At 39.9% G+C, this 20,389-nt stretch overlaps 1 protein-coding gene across 1 annotated transcript; it reads left to right on the top strand.

Annotated features, from left to right (window-relative positions):
* Positions 1 to 889: 889 nt before the first annotated feature.
* jhy (junctional cadherin complex regulator) lies at positions 890 to 16,522 on the top strand (the record flags this gene model as incomplete). The annotated part of the gene is made up of 7 exons (XM_084564283.1): positions 890 to 1,421; positions 4,896 to 5,109; positions 9,902 to 10,224; positions 10,552 to 10,849; positions 14,055 to 14,141; positions 15,374 to 15,496; positions 16,313 to 16,522. The coding sequence occupies exons 1-7, from the start codon at positions 1,048 to 1,050 to the stop codon at positions 16,520 to 16,522; spliced, it is 1,629 nt and encodes a 542-aa protein (XP_084420409.1). The 5' UTR covers positions 890 to 1,047.
* Between the last annotated feature and the right edge of the window lie 3,867 nt (positions 16,523 to 20,389).

Below are 20,389 nucleotides of genomic sequence, written 5' to 3'. Positions count from 1 at the left end.
TCACTGTTCGGGCGGGGGAAAGCCATAGATGTTTGGAAATTAAATGTATTTGAACGTGTACGCTGACGGCTGTAAACATACAATCGATAGCTAGCAGCTAGGCTAGCTGTTAACGGAATGTTATCCACAGTTGCTAATTCATAAACGGTGTATAGTGGGTCTTCTATCTTTCTTTCAGCGTTATTGGAGGACTAGTACACAACTGCACCGTTAAGTCACAGGTGTATGGGACGGAAGAAAGCTGCTGCAACGTGTATTTCTTAGAAACGATTTGTTTATCAAGGAGAGTCTCTCTTAGTTTAGGCATTCAATTATTTATTTAAACGTACATTGTGAGCTTTGGGGGTTTGTGACTTCCTAGGAACTATGAGCAAAGGGTCATGACTTATAAGGCCTCAAATTACATGCAAAGCCTATAACTAGCTGTGGATTACCCAGACAGGAATGTATTATCATTGCCTTGTACAAAATATACAGCGATCAGGCATAACATTATGACCACTTTCCTAATATTGTGTATGTCTTCCTTGTGTTTCCGAAGTAGTTCTGACTCATCAGAGAATAGACATGGGCCTTCTGTGTCCTGTGGTGTCTGGCAACAGAATGTTGTTAGTGGGGGCAATTGGGTCCTATGGGTTGAGGGTATTGGCCTCTGGATCAGGTTTCTTCCAGTGCATCCCACAGATATTTGCTCAGTTTGGGATGAATTTGGAGGCCAGGTCAACACTTTGTGATGTTTTTCATGTTTTTTTGAGGCCGCTGCCATCAAGAAGTGTCATTGCTATGGGGTGGGGGTGCCTGGTCTGGTCTGGGTGGGTGGTACATGTCTAAGTAACATCCACATGGATGCAGGTCCAAAAGTTTCCCAACAGAATATTGCATTGTCACAAGATGGTCAATGTTATTTACTTATCCTGTCAGTGGTCGTAATGTTATGCCTGCTGTTCATTTTGTCTAATATCATAATATAATCGTTTTGTTTGTTGGTTGCAGAGTTTGTATATTAGCACCATGGCACAACCCTTTTGACCACATTTAAAGATAGATATGAAGAAAGGACAGAAACATAGAAAAATGTCTCATGTGCTGAACACTGAGGAAGGGAGGCATCCTCCGAGGCAAGCAGTTCTGGCCGGACCGGGAGAGTCTGTGGAGTCAGACACTGAGAGTTTGGCCCAGGAGAGAGCATATCAGCATCTTCAAACGCGTATTGGCCAGTACGATCAAATCAAGGTCATGTCTCAAAAGGAGAATGCTGATAATTCGCAGCAGGGATGTGGAGGCAAAGAAGACTCAAGTGAAGATGATCTTGAGATGTATGATAGTCTAGAGGTATCAGTCCACCCCCAAACCAAGACAAATCCCAACCAGTTACATGATGAATATCTGGAAGCACCGACAGAAGAAAAGCAAAGAACAAGGTAAGTTGCACTTTCTCAGTTTTGTCACTTCCACAATATGTTAATAAAAACATACAGAGGTGTGAAATACTGTTTCTCCTAGTCCTACTGTGCTACATGCATTTTGACAAGACATGCATAATAACTTTTATACAGTAATTGCAACTACTGTTGCATTACTCTGCTACACTACAACATATGACACAGAATACAAAATGATATTCTCAACAGAACATATGCAAATCTACAAGTGGAACTTTTAACTATACAGTTAATGTAAACTGCTATTGATTTAAACAACTGTGCACAGTGTATAAAAACTTTACATTGTTATTGATGTTTACAACTACAGAGGATAATGTTAGGTACAAAAGCTATCTATACAACAAATGAGTAAGAAAATAATACAGTTATTGATAGATAAAGTAAAGGCTAATGGTAGGTACAAGAAATGAAGTGCACATCTAGGGGTGGGCATTATTTTGCTAGCATGGGTACTGATGATGCACGTAGTGCTAAAAATATATATGATATATCATATTTAGTTTTTATAAAAACAGTACAAATAGTTGTGCAATATTTGTCTTATATACACAACTGTGATTTTGCATCAAAAATGAGAAACATATAAAAAAAACATGTGTGACCCTTAATATTTGTTTATTTAAGAAAGGGACAGTGCAATTTCACAGAACACATGATTACACATGGTTAAAAAAGCCAGAATTAGCCAGAAGGCTAGTTTTCATCTGTAGTCCCCTGGCCATGATGTAAAAAAGGCAATAAGAAGCATACAATATAATACAAAATACATATACAAACACTTACTGTACAACTAAGAAAAAATACAACATGACATTTTATCATAGCATAAAAACATCACAGCATCACAACAGGCTTATCTTTTAGTGTTGGCAGCTGTAGGTGTTGATAAGCCACATTTTCAATTTTTTTGTAAAGGCCTTGTATGTTGTGAGCTGTTTAACCTCCTCGGGTACCGAGTTCCACACACTTGCACTCCTTACTGACCAGGCCGACTTACTGAAAGTGCTCCTGCGCAAAGGAATATAACAGTCACCTCTGACTGATATAATACTGACTTCTCCACCCTGTCCTTGTGTTTCAAACCCAAACCTACTGGCTCCTACTTAAGACATACAGTACATATTAAAAGTTGGCCCAGTATTTTCCTAAAATAGCAAAGTACTCTAGTTTTTATAAAATATAAAATCAGTTGAATGTGTAATGTATATATGTATGTTCGTGCGTGTTTGTGGCTGAAAAGCATGTTACCCTATCCAAAATTATGGTTCACCATTGTGTTGAATAGTTTTGGTAACAGTAACAGCAACAGCAAGTTATATGACATGGAGGAATAAGAGATGTCAAACTACTGGCACAAAGTTGTTTGGCCTTTAGTGACACTTCTTGACAGCCCTAAAACCACAATATCACCATATTATCACCATACATCTTCATTAAGCAGCTGAGACTCATTTTGACAGTTCGGCCAGTAGATGGCAGTAATAGACGTTTGTATACAATTGCTTGGGAATGACTGTTAATAAATAGAACCTGGAAGCTTAATATAATTGTGAAAATTGTATGATTAAACTTAATTTTTAATACACTGGTTATAGATAGAAGTGGGGTATAAAGTTCCTGTTGAAAAAAGCGACACATTATTTTCTGCAAAGTCCTGTGTATCGCAATAAATCTACAAACGTGTCACTATATAAACTGTTCACCATGAGGTGATTTGTGCCTGACCTTGTTCATTTCGCCTATTGAGCTGGACTGGACACTTTCACTGTCTGTGGCAAATTAATTAAAATTAAGCAGATAATAGTATTGCTTAGATGGAATACAACAAGGAGAATGGCAGCAGCAATCAAACCTTTTACTTTCAAACAGCACAGGGATGATGAAGGATAAATAGCCTTCATTCATCACTTAACAATAACACGGTGTCAGTAATTTAATGAGATGCAGGCATTGATAGTACATGTAGTGTGAATGGCCTAATTCAGGTGCTTTCAGAGTAACAGCTTTTCATTTGAGGGAAATTAGATTTTTGTTTTGTTTGGGTGGATCACAATAAGTGGTCACTCGTGGTCCATTAACAAGGATCATTGTTCCTGTAAAGGAGATCTCTCTTTTGAGGGATCATTGGTAGCATCTATGTGGAGGGCCGCGCCACATCTGTTTTTGCTCTCTTGTGGACTTCTGTTGTTGTTTCTTCTCTTTCCTTCAGACACTGACAGATAGTAATTTCACTCCAACATAGAAAAGGGTCGTTCCCAATTTTCCCATCATTAACCTGTGCCGATTGATGCCCAGCAAGTGTGGGTTAGCTTCCAAAGTACATTGTTTCAGAGGAAAATGACCATGACATATTCTCACAAAAGGCTCCATTTCATAGAGGCCAGGCAGTGGACACAGTCCCTTTCTCATCATAGTCCTCTCTACTGCCTCCTCAAAACGGGTAAGCCTTTTCACACAATGCCGCTGCATAGTTTACAAATCCAATGCGCATTCCTCATTCAAGCAAAAGATTCCTATTTAGGCAACTCCATTCATCCCTCTTCTCTAGATTTTACACCTATTTCACTTGAAATATTGCAAAGAGACTTTTGAGTTTTGTAGTATACCAGTTTTTTGTTTTCCCATTCAATGTTTGTCATAATATTTCACTTGCTTTTGTATTTAGCTGTTTTTTTTCTTGGGCAAGAAATAATAGGCTGTGGTGTTTTGCCAGTGTTGGAGGCAACACACCCAGCTGCATGTTGTCTATAATGCATTCTCCAACTTGTTTGAGTCTGAGTCATTAGAGAGACATCCCTTACCCTTTTGGCCTCATCGAAGTGAAGGGCCCTACACCTAGGCAACCCCCCCTAACGCACAACATCACGGCAGGAGAATTAGGCTCCCCTCGTCCTCCCAGTAAGCACAACAAAGAGGCTCTCTGCCATTTATTTTAATGAGATCTTTTCATCACCATCAGAAAGAGCATTTTAGTCTGCAATTTTCAAGCCATTTCATAAGCTGAAAATTGCCATTTGTGAACCATTCCCCTGCTAGTAGCTCTCAATACACTCTCATTAGTGAGCCTGGAGGTGAAAATACGAAAATTATCTGTAAATACAGGCTCATAATCCCCCTCATCTGTTTCAATTTCGGAAGTCTGTGATAAGGCCTAGCTGTCTTTGTTTGAGGACATCATCATTCTAATAATGGTGTAATGCCTCTTATTCCTTTGACCTCTCAGTACAGGCCTATGTGGCTTTCAGATGTCGGTGGACCTTCATTTGCTTATGAAAATGTCATTAATGATGCTGCCTACAAACAATTAAATCAATTACCAATAATTACATGTAGATGGAGATTAATAATTCAGCCTCACAAAAGATCTGTAACCTTCTAATGTGACTAGCAAGTGGAACTGATCATATAATCTTTATGTATTCTTGGTCTTGTCTTTCTTTAATCCTGCAGCCAGCTGCTCACTGGTGATGCCTATTCTGACCTCCGCTATGACCCCAACTGGAGAAACAACCTGAAGGGAGCCGGTCGCTTCAATGAGAGCCCAAAGATTTCTGTCGATGAGCATTACCAAGACCTCACAGAGTCATCTATTCATCCATGTGGTGACAGGGAGGGACAGGCAGGGAAAGCAGCCTACTTCATCGCCACAAGTTCAGCTCCTGTGGTAACATCCTCAGTAACGTCCTCCTGCTGTGCCGACCGTGCATTGCAGCTTAGTTCATCAGACACTGACCTTTCAGGGCCATTCACCATTTCCTCTAAAAATGAAAGTCATACCAGTTGGAAGAGAGGCTTTGGTGAGGAGAGTGAGACTAAGTGTGACAATGTTGGCAGGCCTCTTGACCTGGCAGCTGATATACAGGCTATGCATATCCGAGAATTTCAGACCCAGCATGGAGCGCCCATTCAAACACCGCGAAGGAACACGTCCTCATTGACGGCTCCTAAGGTTTCATCAAATGGAAAACTCGGAATCCGGACAGAGGACATAGTGGAACGCAACAAAATAACCCTGGGCCGTGACAAATCCAAAGGTGGGTCCTATCTGAAGGCGTATGGATTTAAGCAGGGGATGACTCATAAGGAGAAAAAGGTGTGTATTGAAAACTAATGCCAACCACTATCACCTGATTGTGTTTAAAATCACGGATTTTTATTTTTTTTTTCTTGGCAATGTGTCAGTAAACTCACAGACAGTGCTGTAATAGAAGTTGCAATTATAAAAACAGACACCAGGAGCTGCACTAGCATTGATAATGATTCTTGGACCACAAAGCTATTGTTACACATCCATGGCTGTGATTAAGTTTGACTGGGGCTAGACTCTGAAAAAAAAAGGAATCAAAAATTTGATTTAAATCCCAATTTGAAGCTCAATTTAAACTAACATGTTATGCTTGAGTTTTTGTGATACATTTGGTATTGTGCTGTGGCCTTGCAGCCCATTGCTTGGCGATAGACATATTAAGTCTATCTTTTGAGTTTAATGGCTTTTATAAATTGCCTCTATCTGTGTTTGTTTCGGAAATGAACCAAGGAGATTCTGTCGGTCCGAACAAGTTTTTTGGCAAGTGTGTGTTGATGTGTACCTGTGCTGTTTTGCAAACTATTTCTCTGCAGGATTAGTAACAGAGATGATAGTGATGTTTTAGAGTGAGTTAATCCAGTTAGCCCTGGCTACATTCACTAACAGTATTAAGGAGTTTTTGCCATGGGTTAGTTCAGGGGGCTTGTTAGTGCACAACATGCTGTTTCTTTCTTTACATGTTATAGGGATAGGATGTATTTTCTGAGAGGGTCAGTATATTTTTTTCCTGAAAGGTTATTCTAATCTCGGAGACACTATTAAGGGGCAGTTGCTTGAATGCAGCTTTTCTCATGGGCAGAATAGAAGCCTAGGTTGTTTTCTTTTTTGTCTGTGTCAACTAAGCTTACGCTCATTTAGTAATAGTATTGGTATCTACAGTATATGCCCTTTATTGTCATTTCAGACAACAACTAAGGGAATATCCTATGATGTTTCTTTTGACCTAGTCCAAAATTAATTTGTCAAAGGAGCCGAGCTGTTTTTATCTTCTTTCTCCTCTACCATATAAAAACAGGCTATGTCTGGCTATGCAGTGCTTATTATGAGTTGATGTGTACAACAAGAACATCAGAGACGCATGGTTACCAATAGGCTCTTAGACGTCCCTGCACCTGGCACAGTGGCATAATTGGTCAGGATGGCCCACATTCCCCATTTGTCGAGCCACAAGACTGTTTGCAGGCTATAATACCCCCAACCTTGTTCCCCCATCTGAGCCCCAGCCCTCTACAATGTCTCATATCATCACCATTTACATAGTCAAGAGCCGTTAGCTTTGTGCAATGGTAAACAGAGCCAGAGCCTTTCCCTCTCCTGAACCCTTGTGTTTTGTCATCTTCCCTCTGAATTCGCTTATTAGTTTTCCATTGCCCTATCTCCCCAAAGATGTGTCTTGCTTAATGGGGCACATAGAGCATAAAAGAAGGGGCAGCAATTTGCATGCAGTCTATTTCCTGTTTCATGGGATTAATCTTGAATTGGGTGTGTTATGGCAACAATGTAATGTATCAGCAAAGCAGATTAAAAAAAAAGGATGTTTTAAGAACAGAGCTTTTTACGTTCACACACACACATAGTAAATTATATATTTCACATTATACAAGTAACATTTGAGAATAGTATATTTTACCTTCACTATTAGATGATTGAAAATATGACATGGAAGGTAGACGGGCATCTTAAAAAAAATAATTATAATTAGAAAAACCACATATCTTTTATCTGCTTCCTCCCAGTCCTTGCCAGTATCACCCTGCAAAAGATAGCAGCACTCTGAACAAATCGCATCAGTTTCACAAATCAATGAATCCAGACAAGCTAGTTGTTACTAGGCCCTTTTAACATACCCCATTTGGTCTTTTGAGGAGAGCGGTCATCTGAAGGCAACTTGTGATAATTAGACGTGTTATTAAATGTACACAATTTCCTAATGCAACAAATGTTTAGCCCGGCCAAGTGGCAAAGTGGCGGTAGCAATGATTGGCTTCATCTGGGTTGGGCCTCCTTTGATAAAGATAGAAGTAGCAGATCAATCTTCTGCTATTGCACTCAGCCCTCAAAGTCCCTTCTCCTCTTGTAGGCCCTCACTTCAAAGCCAGGGGAACATAATGTACAATCTTTTAATAGCTTTAGACCAAAGCTCTGGGGAGCTCTCTGCCACTGTATACCCTGCCTCAGTCTAAACACCTAATCAAGATTACCTGGGCTGGCCACAATAGCAGCTAAATGCAATTCAAGATCCACAGCCCCTTTGAAGTCTTCATTGCGAAAAGCAGATGTTTCCCGGGTACAGGAGGTAATACAGCTAGCTGCAATTGCCAGACTTTGTTGTGACATCGTCTCGCAGAGAAGCAATTACGGGCCTCCCAATTTGGTAGAAAAGATATTACACAGCTTACTGTGCTCAAAATGCAATACATACTTGATCATTTGTTCCAACTGATTGGGATTTTTATAATGGCTGACAAAAGGCAATGGCAAGGGGAATGGGTAAAGGTGAGAGGTGCAAAGTGTGTGTGTGTTTGTGTGTGTGTGTGTGCGTGCGCCTTTGCAATGCCCGACTAGTCACCGATACCTGCTCCTGATCTGCTCTGTGCTCGTTTATCATCTGTAATCGCGCCCAAACAACTAAAATTACTGGGGACTTCATGTACGTTCCAGTTAATTACCAAGCACTGGTAGCGAAGACGCTTTTAGCAAATTCTTAAAAAAAAAAATCCAATTTGCAAAGTGACTTGCATCTGCCAGACAAATGTTGTGCTAGGTAAGGGACATATAGCTTACATACTGAAACGACAAAAGGTCTGGGCGCTTTGTCTAATGTTTTTTCTTGTTCTCTCAGCATAAAATTGCCTTTTCAGGCTATTAGATGCAATCACAAACACACTATTGATGTATATGTTACAACTGGATCCACTTCACTCCTTGTGACCTTCACCTATTCAAGCTCACAGAATTAGTGGCATTCAGTTAAAAGTCTTCACCCTGTCAATACCATTGATCCACTCAGATAGTCCTCTGTCACTGAGGGGAGTCCTGAAGTTGACTAAATGATTTTCATTACAGCGTTAACAGAAGATATTTCTTTGCTACAAATGGGTACATTAGCAACAACTCAAACAGTAAATTGATGTAATATGACGTGGTCAAAGACGGCAGGCATTGATAGTAACGGATGGAGTATTGATAACACTGAGTAGGTCTAGGTTTTAATGGGCTGTGGTGAAGGCTTCAGTTCAATCGTACACACAATAAAAATCTAAAGGACATTTATTTCTGAATTCGCCGGTATCAGCATGTTGCATTCTCTTTATATTCTACCTACAGGTGCAAAGAACTCTTAGGGAAATAGCCAGCGCTGAATGTCAAGAAGATAGTTCAGTGCCCAAGATAAGGTTTATCCAGAAAACACAACAAGTGAAGGTAAAAGGCTACTCTTTTCACTGACACCAGCTCAGACAATGGTGTTAAAATGTAATATTTATATTCTAGTTTGAATTTTTTTTGTTGTGTATATGAAGGCTTAGTAGTGTTACAACTCTGTATTATAATTTCTTTTGTAGATAATGTGGACACTAGCTCTGATGGCATTGTTGCATTGTTGCAAACATGATTTAAAAAGAAAAGAAAAAGAACAATTGGAGTAAAAAAAAAAAAAGAAAAGGACTGGAGAAATATTATTATTTTGAGCGCTTGAGCAGCCTTCTTAACACTGCCAAAAAGAGCAGTATAAATATTTCCCTTTGGAATGGGCAAAACTGGTGTTTGCTAAATCAGCAGCATTAGATGCATGAGACGCATGCTCACAGACCTCCCACTAAATAATTTGGTCAGATCATGCAAGGACGCACGGCAGCCCTTCTTGCCCCTGGAAAAAAAAATTGTGCCTCTGAACTCAGAGCTCATGTTTCTTCTTTTGTTGTTTTTGCGGTGTAAATGGGTTGATTTAGAGCTGATGCTTTGTCCTCCACACAACCCCAAAAAACAGGCCAAGCTATACTTTACAAGTTAGCATATCTCACAGATATGCAGAAGAGTTAAAATATATAAACCTATAGCAACATTTTATATCTTTGACCAAAGAAAAAAAAAATAGACCCATATTTTTAGGTTGTATTACAATAGAGTATGAAATTGACTCTATCTGGTGTTACCTGCCTAGTTTATGTATGGGTTTTATAAGTTGTTGTCTATAAGATTTGAGTGCTAATAATACAGCATGTTTCCCATTTTGCATGTTTGGGTTTATGAATTAAGACCGCTGAACAGTGTGTAAATATTTTAAAGTAGCCCTGACCAAATTAGTAATCCTTTTTGCTGGGACATGAAAAAAGTTATTCTCAAACTCTTAATCCTGTTTCAACTCCAGGTCCCTCAGATCAGCAAAGAGAAGAAAGAAATCCCCAAACACTCTCGAAAGCCGCAGCCTCCTGTCCTGAGGGTCAAGGCTGAGCATGAAGACTCTGTCATCTCCCCAGTAGAAAACCCAGCCCCTAGGACTCAGCTAAAGCCTCGGAAAACGACTCCATCGCAGCAGTTGTCTCCTACAATCCACCTCAACGTCCACCTCAATACTCCATCCGTTCTCCTTCCACTACTTCAGCAGACAGGCCAGGATGCCGTTATCAACTTAGCATCCCTTCATGGTTATACTCATTGGAACTCTGCATCTGAAATTGCCCTTTATCCAGGGTATCAACAAACAAATCCAGGAAGACCAACCAACATGCCGCGGGAACTTGAACAATGGCAAAGGTGAACCATTGTGCTAGATATTGATTTTAAGGCTTGTGGAGACATTTGAATCACTGTGGTACCAAATGTTTTGCAGTCTTTAAGAAAAATAAAGCAGCTGAGTTTAAATAACTAGTATACACTAAAGCAATCTATAAAATAATAGGCAGAAAATAGTGCTATGTGTCAGATGGACATGGACACATCTAGGCATATGCAGTATATAAAATACAGTCTAGAAATCTATTATTATATTATTTACGCTCCTATAATTTTGTGTTTCAGGACAGCTACATTAAAGTGGCCATTATCCTCTGAAGTGAAAGACCCGAGGTGGAGTCCCCATGAGGTTCACACAAAGCAATTTGCAGAGAACTTCCATAGGACGCCCACCCCTTTGTCACAGGGCTTGGGATCCCACACAGTTCTGCCCCCCATAGGAAAGCCGACAACAGAAAGAAGGTCTGAGTTGAGCCATGGCGAGGAAGTGAACACGGCCTACCCCATCCACAAAAGCAACTCTGACGGCTACCTGGTTCAAATGGAAAAGAAGAAGCAGATGAGGGAAAGAGTGACTTACAAGGTTAGTGCTAAATGCTAACAAACATTTAGGCTGCAGTCCGGTCCCTACTGTTGTGCCATAAATGTTCAGTGACAGTTTGGGTTAATAACCCTGTAATATTATAAAAAAGTTGACAAAAACAACAAAAAGTATACTTCGGAGTAATTTATTCACTTACCCTCATGCATTTTATTTGTGTTTAAATAGGGCTTAGTGGGCACAAAACACACTTAACAGACACTGAATCAGACTGAACTGAGAAAAATAAGAACACATTATGCAGTTTCACCTTACAAAAATGACATGAATTCTTCAATTGAGAGGCATTCCCCTTTAATCCCCGTGTACATGAGGGGTTACACAAATAAATGCCCCTTTGAAGTCCCAAATAATCCCCTCAGCTGTCTCCATGTTGAGACCGCTTAATCCGGCAAGAGTGTTCTGGTGACTGAGGGCACAAAACATCAGGTTAATTGTCTAGCTCGACTAAGATACGCTTAATTGCTATAAGATGATGACTATGTAAACCACAGAGCAGCAAGCTCTGAAAAGCCATTTGAAGATGTGTTAGAGGATAAGGTGATTAAAAGGGAGAGTGTCTGTGAAGCGCAGGGCCACTAAGGATGCCCATTTGCATTTAATGATTTGGATGTTGCTGTGCAGGTGGGTCCTGAGTAGAGAGTGACTCAGCAATAGTCATTTTTCCTCTGCAGCTGCACAGACTTTCCACCCGAATGAGTATTGTATACTGCTGCGTTAGGAATGAATTGTTCCTAAATCAGTGATTTAAGTTAAATTGAATTACCAGTAATTGTTACAAGAATAGTTCTAATCTCAACACTCGCGTAAACTGACGTCAGATTCACTTTAAAATGGTTTATTTTTAATTAATGCAAAAGACAGAGCCAGTAATTGTACCATATAGCTTACATATCAGTTTCTGACCAGCAGTTGAGTCTGGAAGAAGGACAAAAAGTGTGATTAAGTGTTTAGGGTTATAATTATAGTGGAGCCTCCACATATACCTCCTGTGGCGCTTGCCACTCCCCGCCCCTTGACCTCTCACTATGTTAGCCATCATGTCTGACGAGATTACAGGCTCAATTTGTAAAGCAGTCTGGCTGCAGTGCCCGGGCATAGAAGCAGATGAGCGTGACGTAGGGGTCGGAGAGAGAAAGAGAGGGAAGAGCTTGGAAAGAAAGGTTCCCTGTTGTGTCGATCACCGAGGCAAACTGAAATCCTCCTTCCAAAAAGCAGCCAGTTCAATCTGGAGAGATTAGCTCCCTTTTGTCTGGGGCAGCTTGGAGCAGAGGTGCCGCCATCCGTGTACACATAGTTTCTCTCTCACACACCCCATCTCCTCCAGCACCTGCAAAGGAACGAGTGTATTATCTCTTTGTCTGTATTACTTGACACTTAAACTTACAATCACTATCAGTGAGTACTTAGTATTGATAAATAGCCCAAAGTGAACACACATGCCAGATATTATAGCCTGCAAGGAGAGCTGCATTAGTTGATGACCCTCCCCTGTCAGACAGTTGGTCTCTGAATGAGACAAAGACTGCCTCCAAGACAAAGGATCTTGCCACTGCCAAGAAAGTTACTTTAACTGACCTGATGGTCAATGTGAACTTCTAGTGACAGCAAGGGTTTAAAAGTGGAATACTTTCTACTTCCTTTAGAGTGACTGAGCACACAACAGTGGCTGATTTCACAGCATTTGCTTTTTTTTTTTCATGATGAAATTGATGCATTTGAAATCTCTGTGTATGCATGAAGAATACAATGAAAAAATTAAGGTGATTTAAATTCTTTAAATAAGTGCTAGCCACATTAAAGTACTCAAATAAAATGATCTTTATTTTTACAGATATCCGAAAATGCTGATATCTGAGAAAACATAGTGTTTTCTCACCTTATATTATTCAACCTAATATGTCTAAAAACACTTCCTATCTAAGTAATATTTTAGTAAAACATCAGGGCAATGGGTTAAGGTGTATTGGGTAAAGGTCACACAAGGAATACCTGCAGGAGTAACACTTAATAAAACAGAAAGAAACAATACATTTTTAAGAACTACGAGAGAAATGCCACCTTGTTCCCATGTTTTAATGTCATGTGACATTGCAACAATATGCAGCGCTGACAAAAGTCCTACAAAATTTCTAACCAGTATTCGCTGTTTTAAGTCCAGCATGCGTTATGAGCGCAGCGCCACATTAAGTCAGATGTGCCGATTCAGTCTTGAGCTTCCCTGGAATAACACTGGTGTGCACAAATTCACGTCAGATATTAACAAGTTTCTGGGTTATTTGAGTAAACTGTATGGTTAGCGTAACCTGTTTAGTCAAAATGGCCCAATGACGCATATTCACTGTCATAGTATAGCGATTATTATGCCAACAAACATGGCAGCTCACCCTGGTAGCTGCTAAAACATTTTTCACATAAGATTACTGAAATCGTGGTACTCATAAAAGAAACAACTAAACATAGAATATTGTAGAAATAATCTCTGGTTTTGTAATTTGTGTGTGGAGGACAATGAAATAAAAACAAACTTGTGTCAAGAGCCTTGCAAATATACACATAAGGTCACTGTGCCCCGTTTGATCACAATTTGTCCCAAGCATATCTGAGACTTTTATTTTTCTGATTACTATCCCACCCCTAGTTAAATGTACAGTGTGTCTTTAATGTAGAATACAATCACTATCAGTGAGTACTTAGTATTGATAAATAGCCCAAAGTGAACACACATGCCAGATATTATAGTCAATGGATTGAAAGTCTTCATGTTGATGGGTATTTTCTGCCATACTCTTATACTACAGTGAAGTCAACCGCAGTATGCTCGATTTAAGCAGTATGCTTCATATTTTTCTGCAAATGTTCCACACTATACGGTGAAGACAGTGTCACTCACGCTGAGGCTCTTTTGTCTGCCAGGCATTTGTCTGTCATTTGGGGTACCATTAGTTATTTTTTTCTCAATACGTCAATTGAACCAAATGTGAGATTCAAAAGGAATCGAAATTGCATTTGGGATTTCTTTTTTTTTTTTTTTTTTTTGTGCATGCCCGGTTGTCTTCATGATATCCATCACAACAAATCAAGTTGAGTTCGACAAGTGTCCATGTATCACTTACACAAATAGCACAAATAGAGTCCAGCTATTGTCAGCTTTCAAAACTTCATGCTCTCTTCTTCTCTTTTTCAGGCATACAGTTTGAAAGACTACAAGCAGCTCAAGTCAGATATCAAACTGCAAGGCCTAGGTCCTGACTATACGGCCACTGAAAAGACAGTAAGTACTTAAGTTGCTCTGCAGTGTCAGTCGGTGACGTATGAGCATATATTGCCCCTGACCCTTTGACCTACACCAGAGATAGATTAAGTTCTTGTTGGATAAAGCATCAACATATTCTGACGGTTGGTTGGGCGTTTCCTCAAATTATGTTCTTATTAACAAAATTATCTCTTAACACTTTCTAATTACCATGGATCACCAATAGTCCAATATCATACAATATCACATAATAATCAAAATTCCTAAGAATGAACACTGAGAAGGGTGAAACTGACAAAACGAAACCGGAGGGACACCCCACACGCAGTTTCAAACACAGCCAGGTCTGCTGTGTGAATTTGTGCAGAGGCCGGGGAAAGATGTCTCACCTCGCCCCTTGTATCACCATCAAGTGCAGAAAGATGTAGTCAAAGCTTACGGTCTGGGATTTATATTCTTGAAAAGCCTGTTAATAAACTCAAAACTGGTTGAGAACAAAGAGGAGTCCTCAAGAGATGATTACAAGCAGAGAGATAAACGTCTGGCATGTTAGCTGGCCTGAATTGTAGCATGCATGCATGTTTTCAGCAGCATAAAGCAGAAATCCATCTCTAAGCACATTGTAGCTGAAAGCCTCTATGACCTTAACAGGATACAGAGATAATATGATACAAAGGCTTCCTTGCAAATTCAGATGATTATTAATTTGTAACAAATTTGTATTCATCAAAATTAAGTTGTGATTTATACAGAATATGTGATTAAAATTGGCTGGGCCAAGCATGATTGGTTGTCTTTTTGGTGTTCACATGGGACCGTCCTCCAGTTTGCTGAATCCATAATAAGAAGGCCTCCATGCTGTTGCTCAGATAATATTACTTTCACAAGCCAAATCAAAGTGTGCATAAGAAGTTAAATGATATACTGTATCTCTTTTTAAATCCCCAGTTGTAAAAGTGGGCACGTTTGGCCAATTTACACTAGATTGAGCCCTGTGCGTCTCCAGGGCCAAGCCTATTAGTGAATGATATGTGTAAATGTTGATAGGCTCACTGAATGGCTTGCTGTGTTTGGTTTTGTTGGGCTGCATGGAGAGGCTCTGCCAAGTGGATACACAAAGAGAAGGGCCTTAGAGAAATGGCTCAGTTAATTAAAACCCTTTTTATAATCTGCTTCTGTTTCTCTCTCTCTCTCTCGCTCTCTCTTTCCCTCTCCCTCCCTCTCTCTTTTTTCACCATCATCATGCTGAGAAAATGAAACGACAGAAGCTGTATTCAAGTGTGATCCGCGAGCAGAACAAAAAGATAAGTAGGATTCCCTTTCCTCTGACCAAGGACACGGAAAGCAATGACAAGAAATTTCCCAGGATGAAGGTGTGTGTCCCGGTTTCTTCTGGAGTGTGTGCTTCTTTCAGTGTGTATAAATGTGACGTCTAGCACATGCCACTTTGAGAACAGGCGTGTGTGGTTGTGGAAGAGAGAGAAACTGTGACAAATCAAAATGACAAAGACGGGAAGAATTAAATTTGGGAGAATGTCACAAAATGGTTCCAAGCTAGGAACCGACTCTTAACTTGGGCATGTTGTTAGTGAGTTATTTTGGATTTAATAAGCAGGGAATTGTGGTTCTCAGGTAACTGGTGTTACGCAACTGGTTAGCACTACATGATGATTCATGATAATCAAATATTGTAAACTACTGAATAATGAAATAGAGAAATAACTGAATACAATTGTGTTTAATAATTATTATTGTCAATGAAGATAACTTGTGAGAAAGTGCAGATTATTTTGCATATTTTACATCATCAGTTTATTAAGTTGATTAAAAAAAATTATATATCAAGATGTGCTATGCTCTAAGCAAATCCAAAAGCAATATAGTAAGCAGTTACTGTATAACTGTTACTGTTAAATGTGATCAATTAATACGTAACTTAAATCATTACCAATTAACTTTGTCTTGCTTCTTGCTAGAAACCATGATTTGGAGCCAGAGGTCCCAACTGATCATTTGATACACATTCATGATATGAGATATAATATTATTTTTATATTAACATTTTTAAAAGGTCAGGGTGATGGACAGCTGTTTTACCTTCATTTCTGGAGGATCTGTACCATTTTTCACCCTAGCTTGCATTGAGTAATTAGTGAGTACTTAACATGAGTATTTCTATTTCTTTCTAGGCCTTGGAATATGCCAAGACCATAGCCAAACCCCCTGTACAGTCGCAACCAAAGCAGAGACAAAAACACCAGTCTGAAGGCTCCGTTGGACACGTGCCTTACTTGGAGGGCTTGGATGTGTCCCAGCTGGCCACACTGGAACTCCTTAGAAAACGACACGAAGAGGAAAAGCAAGCCGTGGCCCTCTTTAGAAAAGTACATGCTGTCTGAGGCAACGTGCAATTCACGTCGTATACAGTATAGTCTATGGAACCCACGCTCTGACTGGCAATTCTGTTTGAGGACAGAGGACGCAACCTGCAGGTTCATCATATTTGGCCTTAGCACGACATCAGCATTTTCACACACATTTCAAAAATAATTATGATAAAATAGACTAAGATCATCTCATAAGAGAGTGCCACGTAGACACATTATGGTACGTGATGAGAAGAGATAACCTGATGGTAAAAGCACTAGCAACATGTTTATGTTCTGCGTTAGTACAGGCAAGAACAAACAAAAAAAACAAACAGTCATAGACATGTATTTTACAGCTGGGAGTTTACATGTTTTAAAGGATATTTGGTTGTAGCTGAGAAAGAAAAACAATTTGAGATTGGGACTACCAGTCTCCTTGACTGTATCAAGTTATTACAATTAATATGCTATATAACAATTTAGATGTCCCCTACGATATAGTGTTAGTGATTTTTGGAAGAGTTACCCTGACACTGCACCCTGTCTTGTAGATATAAAGGTGGGAGGCATTGTTGCCAAGCAGGGACAGCAATTCCATTACCTCTGAAAGATGGGAACCACCTCTGTGACAACACAACTTTGTCCCGATTGGCTTCATTGACAGGCATGACATGTGGTGCAGTTTTATTCTAAGAACTTCTTAGGCTCCTTCAAACAACAGCAATGAGAGCTGCTCCATGTGGGTGACTTGTCCAAGACTGCACCTAATATCTTCTGTTTGTGATGAGGCTCGCGGGGTCATAGCTCGCGAGGTCATAGCTTAGCTGTTTGAGGGCCTCCAGCACTCGCTTGCAGCCAAGCGAACAAAAAAGGAAGGTATTCTCCCTTCCGGAGAGGAAGAGTCTATCTGGGCATTAAGAGTTTCATTATCTCAGGTACAGTCAGATTGAGTGTAGGGTGGGTACCGCTTTTGCAGTGAAGAGGGAGCTAAGATCTAAGGCAAAGCTCTTGATTTACCTGTCAGCGCACGTCTTTACCCTCACCTATGGTCATTGACCTCGGGTAGTTGCTGAAAGAGCTATGACGGCAAATACAAGTGGCTGAAATGAGCATTTTCTGAAGGTGGTCAGGCTTTCTGTCAAAGACTGGGTGAGAAGTTTGGCAATCTAGGAGAGGGTAGACACATTGACAGTAGTCAGTTGAAGTTGTTGCAGCACCTGATAAGGATGGATTCCTCCTTTTAGAAATCTATGATACCCAGCAGGTCTGAGCCTATGCCTTAGGGGGCTACGCCAATGACCGCATTTATACTGTGAGCTGGTGTGTTGTGTTGTTCTGTAATTACGGCGTTAAAAGGCTAGTTAGCTTCTTTGTGTACTTCAAACGCGTTGCCTTGACATGTGATTACATTTCTAGGGAGGTGCGCATCATGTTCAGCATAGATCCATAGCCTACGCCCAAGGTACGCCATACCTATATTGTAGAAATGACACGCAACTATAAACTGGCAAGGGCTAACAGCTGGCGAGGCTTTCCAGTGACTGAGATGTCTGAAAACAAATTCTCTGTTCCTGCTTGACATGTGGATAACATTAGTTTATGACTGACAGAACCATAATATGTTTTTGTCGATCTAATCTCTAGTAGCGGCAGAGTTGTTAGCGCTGTTGCCTTGACAGTGGGCGCCAGTGAATTTGGGTGCCTATCTTCGTCAGGAGCACTGAAGAAAGACTGGTGATCGTTAGGCTCATGAGTTCAACTATTCTGTTCTCAAATGTTCTCCTTCTCTGTTTTGCAATGTTTGTATGTCCACATGTCCACGGTGTAACAACTGATTACACACAATCAGTAACATTTATCTCATCCAAGTCCTTGAAAATTGGGAACTTTGTTGCATTTAATGTATTTGCAAAATTATAATAGTGTCTTATCATTATCAGTTATCAGCCAATCCAGAGTAATGGCTAATGTTACTCTATTTTATACAAGGGACAGGTGACTCTGTCTATATTGTTGCCACTTTAATTGATGCAGGTGTAAGACAAATTGAAAGTGTGGCTAAAATTACAATCAAACAACAAACTTAAATTCTCCACACACCCATTGGTGGCCACCTATGTCTTTATTTTGTCTCCGGTTTACAGTATAAAAAATTGTACTCAAGTAATAAAGGACGATACTTTGAAGACCTGGTCTGGACCTGGTCCTACGTTTCATAGCCATGTTCTAGGTGGTAACTCCACCCCAACACTCTCAATCAGCTCATTTTACTAATTGAACCCTTAGATCATTATCAAAGCACTATTTACCTCTGTGCAATATTTTAATTAGATTATAGTCTCTATTTAACCCATCATGGACTCTTTGAAGCTCTGTGTTTTTAGTGTTAAGTCCTCAGATGCGCAGTTGGAAACAAATGGCCGAGCCCTTTTTAATTTAATGAGAATCACAGCCTATCCAGACTGAGTCTCTTTACATCTTTTTTTTTTTTTTTGGTCCCACCTACTCGTTTTTTGCCATTGAAATCCAGTTAATTGAAGGAGTCTTTCACCGCCGTACATGAAGGGGGCCAAATTAGCATCCCTTTCTGCCCATTGGGAAGCTAAGGCAGACATGGATGCTTTGATGTGAGAAGTACGCTTTCAGTAGGCGGCAGGCTTCCTGAAAATGAGCTGATGGGCCTGCTATTAGGCCCAAATGCAGATGCGTCCATGTGTTGCAAAACACTTAATCTTTTAATTGATCACCTTCTGCATGGCCTATTCTCCACAAAGGTTTTTTTCCCCCCTGCTACTTGTTAATCAGAATCACATTTTGAAGATGACATAAATTGCTTTTCAAAAGGCAGGGAAGGATGGTGAATCCAGCAGGAGGAGAGAGGATCTGCTTGTTACTGTGCGCATTGCCAGCGATAAGTGAAAGGTATGGGAAAACTGTTTAGCACATATGAGAAGAGTTTTTTAGGATCTTGTGTGAGGCTCTAATCATTATCGTGCCCTTATGCCCTTATATTTATGCCACAGTAGTAATTGTATAGGAAACGATCTTATTTATTAATCCATTTACACTCTTGTCTATGAACCAGAGGGAGCGCAATCAGGCTGCCAATTGCCAAGATCTGTCGAGATTGTGTGATAAGATTGTTTAAAGTTAAGACATGAGGTGACTTTAACCAGTTGTAAATTGCGGTATAAGTAAATTAATGAAATAACATAAAAACAGAATCATACTGTAGCACCATGCCGCCGTAGACTCCAGCTCCATATCAACAGGACACACATGTGGGCGCAATGTCCACTGACGTGTGAGTGAAATCCAAACATGAAGTTTTGTTTGACTGTTTTCATTCTTTCCTCAAACAATGCTTAGAAAGACATTTTTAACGCTGCGACAAAAACAAATGTGAACTTTGTGATAAATGTGTGCAAAACTGTTGCAGGTTGAACATGTGTCCGCGTCCTTGTGTTCCACATCAAACGCAACAGATGTAACAAAAACTCACGTTGCAACAGAAAATGCATTAAATGTTTTTTGTTTGTTTGTTTGTTTGTTTTTTTATGTCAAGATTTTTAACTAAACGGCATTTTTATTTATTCGGATTTGTGACGTATTAAATCCGTTTTTACGCAACGTCAAATACACCTGTGTTCATATTAATTTATTATCGGCGCTGAGCAATGTGACTCCAAACAAATGTCAAAAGCATTTTCATAAAAATAATAATAAAAAAAGTCCGATTTATCACTTGAACCAAATGCTTAAATATTTACACGTATTTTCCAGAGACGGTTAACCACCAGGAGCACGATACTGCCATATAAGCAGAAGTGATCAGTGTAGAGCACCACAGTCCCGTTTTTAATTTTTATTTAAAAAGTTTAACATTACTCTTACAGC

This window comes from Chelon labrosus, assembly GCF_963514085.1.
Source record: "Chelon labrosus genome assembly, chromosome: 17".
Lineage (NCBI taxonomy): Eukaryota > Metazoa > Chordata > Actinopteri > Mugiliformes > Mugilidae > Chelon > Chelon labrosus.
This window is presented reverse-complemented; position numbering and strand designations above follow the sequence as displayed.